Here is an 11,739-nt window from a genome sequence, read left to right on the forward strand (position 1 = left end):
AGCCAGTGGACACGGCAGCAAGAATGCAATGTCCACAGCTATTTAACTGTTTAAAAGAAATGCATTTATGCGTTTATTTATCTTGCATTAGCCGGTTTCCATCTCTCCTTGTCGGTTCATCGTTAGTTTGCTGTTTCTGACCATGTCGCTCTCGCTTGCCTCCATTTTGTTAAATGAGGTATCATATTCCTGTTGTCGAATGAGCAAATCTTAAAGCGCTAGCCCGGGGCGCCGCGATTATCTCACCAGGCTGTTTTGCTTTCTGAACGCAGCGGAGACGTATGACGATGGTTTCCGTTGACAGAGTTGTAGAATTCGTCCCTTGAGTCTGTCAACCGGCATCCTCTTGGGATGACCCCCCCCCCCCTTCCCCCTCTCACTGAACTTTTTTGACATGCTATACTCGGAACTTTGCGTATGAAGCCCCTTCAACCTCTATTCATTTCATACATTTAACTTTGGACTACTTTCACTTAGCATATACACACAATCAATAATTGTGGAAATTAGATAAACGAGAGGGGACATAGAGGCAGGCAAATGGCCCCGATGCGTGCACCCGAGCCTGCCTTGCTGTCTCTCAACTGGAGCGTGCGTCACAGTAAGCGGCAATGGAAAATGTGAACAATAACCTGTAATGCTGAGCGAGGCCTTTGATGCCTGCCAAAAAAGCATCACTGTGCCCATTTGTCTGGGGTGGTGTTTCACGAGGCCCGAGCATTGCAACAATCACATTTAACCGTGCCATTGCATTGGCACAGTCTATTAAAAAAAAAAAAAAAAAAAAAAAAAACTCCAGACGACTTTTATGGTTATGCTCTGATTCTCATAATCTCAAATTGTTTTGCTTATACACCAACGAAGTTAATTTGTAAAATAAAAAAAAAAAAGATCATTGACTAAAGATGATCTTTTGTTTTGTTCTCTGGCAAACTTGTTCAGTGAGTAAATCAATTCAACGTACACATAGTGTGGCGGTTTTTGACGCAGGCCCATTATCTAACATTGCCGTGCTCAGTTTTATTTGCTTGTGCACCTCAGCTCCGAAAGTAGGACTGGCAGTTTGTGTTTGAATGTGTATCCTGGTTCAGGGAGGGTGGCCTAAGATGTATGAATGTGCGCCCTTTTGATTCGAGGTGAGGACATATTTAGTCAGATGGTGAAAGCTGTATTTTTTTTTTTTTTTTTACTGAGTTCCCACTCCAAACTCCTCAATTGATATTCTTCCCATACTCCATCATTGCCCTCATCAGTCATCGCCACGTGCACTGACCTAAGCAGAGGCCGCAGAGGTCAAGACCGCGCTGTCCATTGCTGCTTCTCCGCTCATGAATAAACAAAGGCTAGTGTTTGGGTGTACACGTCCGTCAGGGCGATTCCACACAAAACATACACATACTCACACAGCCTTGGGCCGTCTCCACTGGCATAATTAGAAACATTTGGGATCATTTGCAAAGGGAGCACAAGTGGTGATGGGATCCAGATGCACTACTGGCTTTGGCTGTAATACAGGAACCCCTTATTTTACGAGGGACGATGACTGGCTCCTCCTTACCCAGGGAGGCGTGCGCCAGTGTCCGCCCTGCCCAATTTGTCTTCATATTTAACTTGGGCTTTTTTTTTTTTTTTTGGAGGGGGAATCATCCACATTGAGGTCAGATTTTGGTTCAGGTAGTTTTATTTTGCATTGAAAAGAGTAGTGTCCACAAACAAAACCTCCAACATATATATTAAAAAAAAACCCACTGATATCAGGATACATATTCAGAAGCAAAACCCACGGTATTATTTTATGGTGCTAAGAAGCACAGGTATCCTTAAAAGCCCGCAATTGATGTCGTCTTTTTGGTATATACTCCAGTTGTCTGTGGATGAAAAATAAAAATGACACTATCAGCACCTCCTGGCTCGTAGGTGAAATAAAAAAAAAAAAAAAATTAAAGGGGTATCTGACTATTTTAAGCACAAGTCTGCCACCTAGCGGCAGATGCTTGGAAATATTTCCCACCAAGCCAGTTTCTTACATTTGAGTGAGGATGATTCAAATGTTTTATGCGCATGTGGCCGTTTATCACTTCGACCCAACTACTTCTATGATCAGATTTGAAAATTCAGGTACTGTATAATCTGCGCAAGACTCAAATATGTATCGATACCGTTAATAATCAGTTCCTCACCTTTCGTTTGGTTCATCTTGCCGCAAACAAACTCCCGTGTTTCACCTGCAGTCAGTTCATCTGTTTCTTTCGTATGCTGGGAACATAAAATGAGATGTGAATGAAGTAAAAATATATCAGGCTGTCATGCAAGCTTTTTCTGCGATAGCCTATTGTAAATTCAGCAGAGCCATCATTCCTCGATCACCCCCCCCCCCCCCCCCCAAAAAAAAAACTCCCTCTGAACATCTAATTCCCTGTCCGGAAACATCTGTCTCAATCCCAAGTTAAGCCTCAAGAATTTAGAACTCCAGCTGTTTGGTCCATAATGTTCGGTCACACAGCACTGACCTGCCCTCTTTGAGCAAATCCTCGTATGACATCTCCGTCTGATCAGGATGCAAAGAGAGCTGCCTCCAAATGTTCTTGGTCGCCGCTGTGTGACACACGACTGACTCACGCGCCCCCTGTAAGCTGATGGATCGATGGAAGGATCCCTGAAGAAAACACAAATTGAGAAACCTGAATGTAAAATGTGCGTCTACGGCCACAAAGAAGGGTGTGTCAATACCTGGTAAAGGCCTACAGAGGGTCAGTCGGACCTCGGGGCCTGACGTCTTGAACAACTTTAGTACTTTCTAAAAAAAAATAATAATAATAAAAAAATACAAAATATAAATTGTGAATAATGAAAACGACGCCAAATATGAGCTACATGAACAAAAACATCTATAGCCTATCCTAGGGTAGTGTCTGACATGGACATGCAGAACAAAGCCTCTGGAGAACCAGTTTAGTCGCTTTGGTCAAAATCACAAAGCCAAATTGTATCCATCGCACCGGTGACGGTTGTCAGTCTAAAAACTGCAGTTATGATCAAACGTTGAAAGGTAAAAAAGGTGAACTCGCAAATTTAAAAGCCTAATCCACATACTGGATAAGACAGCTCCTTGAGCGAATGGCCGTCGATGGCTAAAAGTACATCCCCCTCATTGATCCTGCCACTCATTTGGGCCGGTTGGCCGGGGAAAAGCTGCTTTATCCGGATCAGGTTGCCCAACTCCGGAATCGGCGGGTCCAGCTCACACATAACGAAGCTGAAGCCCAGACCGTTGGCGCTCTTAGTCAGAGTCACTTCCTGTGTATTTTCTGAGGAGTTTTGGTGAGGGACGATGGAGATGCAGAGAAGATGGAGAGAATAACACACAATGCTGGTTAGTGCATCAAACGTCACACCACTCCAATTGGGGTTGCGGAGTGACAACTATCTTGAGTGTGAGGAGGGCCCGACTGATTAATTGTTGATATTAGCGCTTTTAAAATCAGTGCAAATGCAAGTCGAGATTTTTTTCGTTGGTTGGAGTAATACACATATATATTATTAAATTACAATTTCCAAGTAAAGAAATCATTACTTGTGCGTCCTCACAGCTTTTGAAGACACAACGAAAGCCGAGAATGAAATGCAAAAAAAAAAAAAAAAAGACTCCATCAATAAGCAGGTGACAGATTACGAACGGAAGTGGCCACAGGACAAATTCGCAGAACTCGTTCATTTCTATGTTAAGCAGGAGGGATGGCAGACCTTGAGGATAAGGGAGGCCGGAGGGATAAGAAGTGGAAAGGGCAGGGTCAGAAAGGAAGATCAGGAAGAGGAAGTGTGTGAAAGTTCATCTTCATACGGTCCGTTGAGTTTGCTTTTGAAACGCGCGGCTTAGTGACAACCGCCGTTGCTCTCACGAAGATCTATCTTAAGCGCCGTTACATCCGGTCTTTCCCGTAAATTGTATTGCAAAATATGTCACGGCAAGTTGCGAACGTACCATCGGTAACAAAGTTGTAGTCCCTGGGTCGGTCGCAGAAAACGTGGGAAGGGGTGCTCATGGACGAGGCGCTGTTGATCCGAAACTGCCTGGTCGCTCCATCCACATTTTGAATGGGCTCACTGCTGTCAGTGTTGGCGCTCAATGAAACTCTCGGGAAGCTCTTGGGCGCACTCTCCACAGCCAATGTCACCGTCTGGAGAGAGGTGGGTGGGAGAAATTTCACATCAGCGTCCCACTTAACTGCAGAGTGATCAGTCACATGTTGCACTGACATCCCCGGTTTTGCACAGGCATTCCACGGCCTGTTCATAGGTGAAGCCTTGAAAACGAATCCCATCGACCTCTAATATCCTGTCACCTGCAACAGAAAACATATACAGTACAATTATATTTTCACTACTGTGTAGCCCAGATTAAGCCCTTCCAGCATTTGAGTTGATATTCTAAAATATATGTCCCCCCCCCCTGTGTATTGGTCAAGCCCCCCTTTAGAGAAAAAAATCTGGAGCCGTGCCTGGGCAACTTGCTTTTGTGTTTGGGTCAGAGATATTTGCAGTTAGTCCCACTTTTAGCGTTCAAATTCATTCATTTCCTGTTTTTGTGTGTGTGTGTGTGTGTGTGTGTGTGTGTGTGTGTGTGTGTGTGAGAGAGAGAGAGAGAGAGAGAGAGAGAGAGAGAGAGAGAGAGAGAGCTGAGCTTCTTCTAATGTCACAATATTGAAATACAGTAGTATACTAGGTACACGTGTTCATCAAAAACAAAGGCAGAACTTAATGATTTAAATCAAATATAGCGCACAGAAGTTAAAATAAATATTTAAAAACTACTTAGCTATACCTGCACGTAGGCGACCGTCTCTCTCAGCAGACCCTCCCGGAACAAGGCTCTTGATGTAGATTCCACCGTTGGGAGCATTAGTAGTGACACCATCCTTGAATGATAGTATTTATCCTCGCATCAATCCAAAAAAATAAAAATAAAAAAATCATAATAATATAAGTAATACTACAACATTGATCGTTGGCCAAAGCGGCAGGTTCGGTGTTACAACGAGAGCAATCTTTCTGTCGCTAATCCTATTGGACCGCGAATGTTAATGAGATTGAGTCAAGAAGACTTTGTGACCCACTCCTGTGGATGACTCGTGCTCGTTTCCGCGTCGACTCAAGGTTAGCCTCCTTAAAATCCACATTCAGTCACTTCGTCGGTACCGTAAATCCTCAGAAAGCACTTTTTGCAAACTCACCGTGATGCTGATGCCCAGGCTTCCGGCGACCTTCTTGAGCTTCACGATGTTCTCCTCCGACCTCACGCAGTTCAGAGAGGAAGAAAGCGAACAGCCGTCCTTCAAAATGACACCCAACTTGTTGTTACGCGCTCAGCCGTCAAATCCTGTACCGTCACGGTACTTTGATAAAAATAGGGATCAGAGTCACCGATACCTTCACGGTGTTTTGCATATATTGTGCATTTTTTGTACACCCCACCTCCAAAAGTTTAGAATGGTGACGCCAAATGTTTTGGCCCGAGTCAATCCAGCAAAAAACAAAGGCGGCAGGGAAGAGCGTCAATTGACCTTGTTAGAATCCTTTTTTTTTTTTTTTTTTTTTTTTTTGGGAGGGTAGGTGTACAGTGTATGCACTTAAAATGTTGCTCTACCTGCGCGTTTAAGATCCGGACTTCTTGGGGAGGCTGGAGTCTGTTGCCGGTCTTTGGCTCCATCATGACGGAGACAATCTCATCCAGGCTGTCTCCCGGCTGCCCGTATGCCATCAGCGTAGTTTGCGACTCATAATTCCTCAATGCAGAAGGCCGCAGAGTGTTTGGAGTTTGTGGGGCTGAGATTAAAAAAAAAAAAGACACACAAGTTATTTTGTATGCTGACAACACGCGTCCACACGAATGCGCGCGCACACACACACACACACACACACACACACACACACACACACACACACACACACACACACACACAGCACCTTTTGGCTGTGAGATAATGAGCTGCACCTCCTCCGGGCTGCTCTGCATGACCTCCGCTGCCTCGCTAAAGGTGGCGCCCTCCAGGCTGATGTGGTTCAGAGAGATCAGGCGACCACCTAAGGGGGAAAAGGTCATTGGAATTGTGCTTTCCGCCAAAACCGCACCCGACAAAGTGCGCTGTTCATACAATAGACCCGCCAATTATGGTCTAACGGCCATTCAAGACCATACAGAGCAGAACAGAAATGACATTCAAAAATCACAAAGGCCTTTTGGAGAAATATTTTTCTGTGGATTGGAAAAAAAAAAACATTTGAACTTAATATGAGTCACTTGGATTCGGTACCTGCTCGTATACGTCCATCCTTATCAGCAGGCCCCCCCGGCACCACAGATGCAATAAAAATGCCCAGATCATAGCGTCCCGCCGTGTCTTCTCCCACAATCATGATGCCTGCATAAACACGTGATTTGGACCAACTGAATTACACTTGGTACCCTGAAACCTGCCGTGGGAACAAATTTTTCCGGTATTGTAGTCCAACCTTACCAAGGCCAAGCTTCGGATCTTTCTTGAGAGAAACGCATAGGACCTCTCTCTCTGACGGTGGCCCTTGTTTCGTTGGAGTTTCTGTGCAACATGGAGATCCACGCTCAGGCGACTAGACTCGCCAAAAGCTACTCTGGTCTTACCTCTGGCTGCTGGTGAGCCAAAAGGAGCTTCAGATCCACTTCTGGGAGAACAGGCTGGAGAACGCATGCCAGTGCTGCCGCACTGACTGCTGGAGCACGTGCTGCAAATGAGACGTTTCAGAATGGCGTCGCATTCGCGCGCAGTCCGACAACATAGTCCCAAGCTAGAGGAGAATGGGGATCGGAAATTTTTAAAAATGGAGGATTTTTGTACCTTTGTTCGTAAAGGCTCTGGCGCTGCTGTTTAAAGCGGGCCTCGATCCGAGCGGCGACATCTTCACAAAGCCTTGTCAGAGACTCGCGTTGAGGAGTGTTGAGACCGCTGTCATCTTGAGGCGTCTCGGAGCCCATGATGGACTTGAAGCGGCTGTTTGGAGTCCGGCAAGCCGTCGCGTATTGAGAAATGTTCTCGTCTAGAGACAAATGCAACAAAATGGCCGCAACAGAGTACCCTATTTATTTCCCCGTCTTGGAAACGAAAAGTGAAGTGCATTCTACTGACCCGAGACCATGCTGTGACTGAGCTGACGAGAATTCATCTCGTTGTTGAACTTGTGCTGCGATGAGCAGAGGTTGCACAGGTATTTGGCTATCTTTGACGTCTCTGCGATGAAGGTGTGTTTCTTCTTACTGGCCCGGCACTCGATTACAAATTTATGCCTCTGGAAGAAGATGATGGGACATTCCAACGAGATTCGTTAGAGTCCACATTTTAGTTTTTGAATCATTGGTTGGATAGTTTGGGTTAACCGTAACGCTCACATTGGAGGAAATAGTTTCCGTCTCCCTCCAATAAAACGTCTGGCTTGTGCTTCGGCAGCCATCTTTCACCTCATAGACAATAACGCCTTTGGCACAAACTCCGAGGATAATTTCTCCTTCCACGGGCTTTTTCTCACGTGTCACGCGGTGGAACAAAACACCGTATTCGGGCAACTGCAGACACACCTGCATGATGGGTACCAAAGTCTGTTGTTGCGTAAACTCAACGACGGGACGTCTGCATCAAAATTGAAAGGATTTCTCATCAAATGTCTTACTTTGAGGAACTCCAGCTCGGATTCATCTGTGAGCATCTGGGCATTGTTTGTGTGGAGCCGTTGCAGTTCTCCGAGAATATAAGGCAAGGCGCGTTTCTCTATCACGCTTTTGGGGACGTATTGATCGGGGCGACAGTAGTTTCTACCGTACACCTGAGGCAAAAAAAAAAATAGCATTGTTACTTATCGTTTTAATCTATCTGATTGAAATGCAACCCACGCACAGCATCTTTTTCACAACCTCACAATCAGACCAATGTTTCTCCAAACCTCAGGCATGCAGTCCCCATACTCCGTCTGCAAGGCCAGCGCTCCGAGGTACAGAGCAGTCTCCTCATGGCAGGACAATCTGTTGTCCAAGAGGTCTCTTCGAAGTTGGAGGTAGTACTGGTGGTGGGTCTGTTTGTGCCTGATAGGATGAGACTCAGAATCAGTTCGAGAAGTGGGGGCGGGGGTGGAGGGGGGGGGGTCATTTTAAAATACTTACAAAATAGTAGAAATGTCATTGACAAAGAATTTGACCCTGAAGAAAAGGACAAAGGTGGTTGAAGGCACTTTCTTCCAGCTCTCGGGAGCAATTTTGGAAATCTTGGTCTCATTGTCCACAAAGAAAAACTCGTTATCTGATGAGAGAGAGAGAGAGGGACGGACAAGAGGAGCCTGGTATGACGTCAACGGAATCGTCATATCCTTTAATGACGCCTGTTGGCGCAAATTGCTCATTTACCATCAATGTAAGCAAGGCCGAAGTAAAAGTGTTCCACCAGGTTGGCGTGAGCGACAATCATATCAAACACGTCGCCGCCTCTGGATTTCACCTCGCATTTGATGGCTATGTTCTGACCGTTTGGCATCACCACAGTCAGTTCTCGCTGCGTGCTGGGAGATTTCCCCTTTTTTGACTGCACCGTGAAAAAACAAAATGGAAGGAAGACCGAGCGCTTTTCTCAATGCGCGTTACAAACTTAGAGTGCAATTTCTTTGGGCTCTCACCAAAATGGATCCAGGCAGCTCTAAGACAACCACGGGCTCATCCGACATTCTAATAAATTCTGGACCCATCTCCTACAGCAGAGATGGAATAATTCATCAGTCATAACCTCCCACCGAAAAGAAAATGGACTTTCTGCACCGTTTATGCGATGGCAATTTTTCCTCACCTTCATTTTTTTCTCAGTCAGACTCATTGTCGACTCAAACTGTGTGAGAAATCTCGAGTTAGCGCGTCGGTCTCCGCCCAGGTATGGGCTACAAACAGTGCGATTGAATTGCTGCCAGCTCCCGTTACTCTCAGTGCGTCGACATCCCAAGGACTCTGGTGTATAGGATGCTCCTGAGAATCTTCTGGAGATCTTCTTTTTTGTCAACCATGTAGAGTTACAAAAAGACCGACCTGAAATTGAATCCATTGCTGAGTAAGGTTTGCACGGTACATTGTGTAATTTGTCAACCGTAATACCGTCACTTTCCTTCCATACCGTGTAACTTGTCTCTGATGATCTGACTGCGATCACTCAGCAGGGATCCGTTTTCTGTCATTGACACCGGATCTACCTGGGACGAGGACGGTTTGTGCTGTCAGTCAAACCCAGTGGAGAGCAACATCGTCAAAACCAATTTGTGGTCCACGAACCGAGTTTCTGTAGATGTCTTCCACCAGCTGCTTGACAAGCCGCTCCGCTGGATGGAGCATAAAGGTCTTGTGGTGAAGCTCGCAGGTCTCGAGCACCGTCATCAGGTTTGTCCGCCTCACTACTGTGTCCTCGCACATGCTCAAGAGTAAACCCTCCAGCGCTGCACTAAGATAGATGGGCTGGGGGGGAGTTAAGGGGGGGGTCACAGGAAGAACATTTCTTGAGAGACATTTTTACCATCTGCTCATTAGTTGGATAATTGACGTTTGGAGGAGCAAAGTACCTGGTTTTGAGGTACCTGATAATCCACGCACCAGTAAAAAGTCATGCCCAGTGAGTACACAAGCGTCTGCGGGAAAGCAGGGACAGAAAAGGCACCTCGTTGTTCCAAGTTTGCTCTAATAACTGGCTAATAACGATCACGTTATCGAGATTGGGGTTCCCGCCGCAAATTTTTTTACAACCTTTTCAGCTGTGGTTCTTGTGGAGGCGGTGTGACCCTGAATGACTTCAGGAGCCACGAAAGAGGCCACATCATCATTTCGCCCGCAGCTCTTGAAGGCCATACGTCCATTAGCGGACAGTAGCACCGAGCCTGGGCTGAGGACACTGCACATGTTGCCAGAGCCTGAACAGACCACACCAGAAACCGTTAGGGATAACTGGTGGATCGTTTGCGGGAATTTACAGGAAGCTAATTACCTTTCTTGGAAACATCCAGTAAGGCCTCGGTGGTGACAAGCAGCAGACACCAGACCTCATCCTCATCGAGTGGTGAACCCCTGGCCTCTAGCACCTCTGCCAGGGTCACAAAGGTCCCCATCCTGATGGAAAACAGAGAGCTGCGTGTCAGCAGCCTGTTTTGTGTGAGTCACAAAAGCCTCCCACCTCTCTAAATATCAGCCAGTGATCAAATATCTAACCAAACCAAACCGGATTTAGATCTATAGGCCTATAAGAGAACGTGAAGACCCCGGTCATATCCTGTATGTGAGCTTCAAAGAAGACTCTAAAATAGAGAAGATTTTTTTAGTCTAACGGTTACCTTTCTCTGTGTGAGGGTTACTTCTTTGCCTATAGATCAGCTCGTAACCGTCCCCGTGAACCCATGACCAATCTGTCATTACAATAATAGATACTTATTTCTCATGACTGCATCCACATTGTTAGCTAAATTCTTGAAAAAAAATGTGTCCATCTGTCAAGTGGAAATTAGCAAGCGTGCATGCCTTCTGTGTCTGTGTGAGGAAAAATGTAGTTAAAACAAGATACCGTTAGAAGCTATTTATTCTGCTCCACAGTGGAGCTAGTATTGGGTATTTCTGGTGTTCTTTTAATCATGTTTGGACGTAATAACTATTTGTTTACATGTAAAGTATAGCTTACCTTATTCCCTTTAATTTCCCTCAGACATCCGCCTTGTCAATCTAATCCTTCCTCTCACACGTCCCCCGCTGCCATGTCATCCACCTCTCCTTCGTCGCCAGGTCCCCATCTGTCACGGCAGCTTGTTGCCTATCGTCATCGTCGTCGTCATCATGTCCTCATGACAGCTCAATTGTCTTTGCTGAGACCAAAGTCCCCAGATATCATTTCCTCTGCGCTCACAACAAGCGACGTGTCGATTCTGTGTTTTCTGTCATTTTCGACTATTTTTAGACCGGGGACATAAGCGCATAATTGGATTTGCCAGACAAGCTAATGGCAGCTGTGGCAAGTAAAGGGCCAATCCAATGGAGGCAGCAGTGTGTTAATGATCCATTTCAACAACAAGAGACTATCTGTCTCAATTAGCTCACCTTCATTGATCTATGATCACTTCACCATTATACGAGGTGTGTCATGACACATCCATTTCAATTGGCAGGTTGCTCCAGCATGCCATTGCACTTTGCAGCCAGGAACTGTCTGATGCTTAAGGCATTGGGAGGAAAAAGTGAACTGGTGCAACAATTACAAAATGTTATCTCATTCCCCATAACAATTGAAATATCGATTTATTAAATACATACTCTTTGGCATTGTATTAATGATAATTATTAGAATAATAATGATAATAATAATAATAATAATAATACTGTAGTACTGTGAAGTTACTTTTATTGCAGAAGCTTAAACTTTGAGCACTGTATCTATAAACAAGGGAGAAATGTGACATGTTAGTGGTGAGATTTTACAGCCTTAAAAATCTATCGTGCAATATATTACTACTTCGCGGATTTCACGCGTCTATATTGTTACGTAACCCCGCGATAAAAGAGAGACCACTATAAACCTGTACAGTACGTTGTGTGACATTTTTGTTCCGTGACGTGCTGTGAGAAACACGAAAGTAAAATGACTTTTGTCTTGAATGAAATGTATTCTTCTAAGTATGAACCATACAGTCTGCATATGTCCAAATGTG

General features: G+C 45.2%; 1 protein-coding gene across 2 annotated transcripts; it reads right to left on the minus strand.

Moving 5' to 3' along the window:
* Positions 1-948: 948 nt before the first annotated feature.
* On the minus strand, positions 949-11,071 carry frmpd2 (FERM and PDZ domain containing 2). 2 transcript variants are annotated; one of them, XM_019865332.1, is made up of 29 exons: positions 10,719-11,071; positions 10,035-10,156; positions 9,797-9,960; positions 9,616-9,681; positions 9,332-9,511; positions 9,177-9,252; positions 8,859-9,091; positions 8,692-8,763; positions 8,426-8,600; positions 8,186-8,321; positions 7,969-8,107; positions 7,699-7,851; positions 7,421-7,606; positions 7,161-7,320; positions 6,873-7,071; positions 6,659-6,759; positions 6,516-6,596; positions 6,312-6,419; positions 5,965-6,081; positions 5,645-5,823; positions 5,232-5,330; positions 4,823-4,916; positions 4,258-4,343; positions 3,983-4,178; positions 3,094-3,308; positions 2,731-2,797; positions 2,511-2,656; positions 2,181-2,256; positions 949-1,868 (listed from the first exon to the last, which is right to left on the minus strand). In XM_019865332.1, exons 2-27 carry the CDS (start codon positions 10,153-10,155, stop codon positions 2,616-2,618), a joined length of 3,444 nt encoding a protein of 1,147 aa, XP_019720891.1. In that variant the 5' UTR covers position 10,156; positions 10,719-11,071; the 3' UTR covers positions 949-1,868; positions 2,181-2,256; positions 2,511-2,615. The 2 variants fall into 2 exon arrangements, with proteins under 2 accessions (XP_019720891.1, XP_019720900.1); XM_019865341.1 differs by lacking the exon at positions 3,094-3,308.
* Between the last annotated feature and the right edge of the window lie 668 nt (positions 11,072-11,739).

Source organism: Hippocampus comes, unplaced genomic scaffold (assembly GCF_001891065.2).
Source record: "Hippocampus comes isolate QL1 unplaced genomic scaffold, H_comes_QL1_v1.1 scaffold74, whole genome shotgun sequence".
NCBI classification, from domain to species: domain Eukaryota; kingdom Metazoa; phylum Chordata; class Actinopteri; order Syngnathiformes; family Syngnathidae; genus Hippocampus; species Hippocampus comes.

Coding starts and splice junctions, on each gene's coding strand:
- frmpd2 (XM_019865332.1), bottom strand. CDS start 10,155: ATGGGGACCTTTGTGACCCTGGCAGAGGTGCTAGAGGCCAGGGGTTCA. Junction 9,961..10,034: donor ACTGGATGTTTCCAAGAAAG/GTAATTAGCTTC, acceptor TGGTCTGTTCAG/GCTCTGGCAACATGTGCAGT. Junction 9,512..9,615: donor ATCAGGTACCTCAAAACCAG/GTACTTTGCTCC, acceptor ACTCCCCCCCAG/CCCATCTATCTTAGTGCAGC.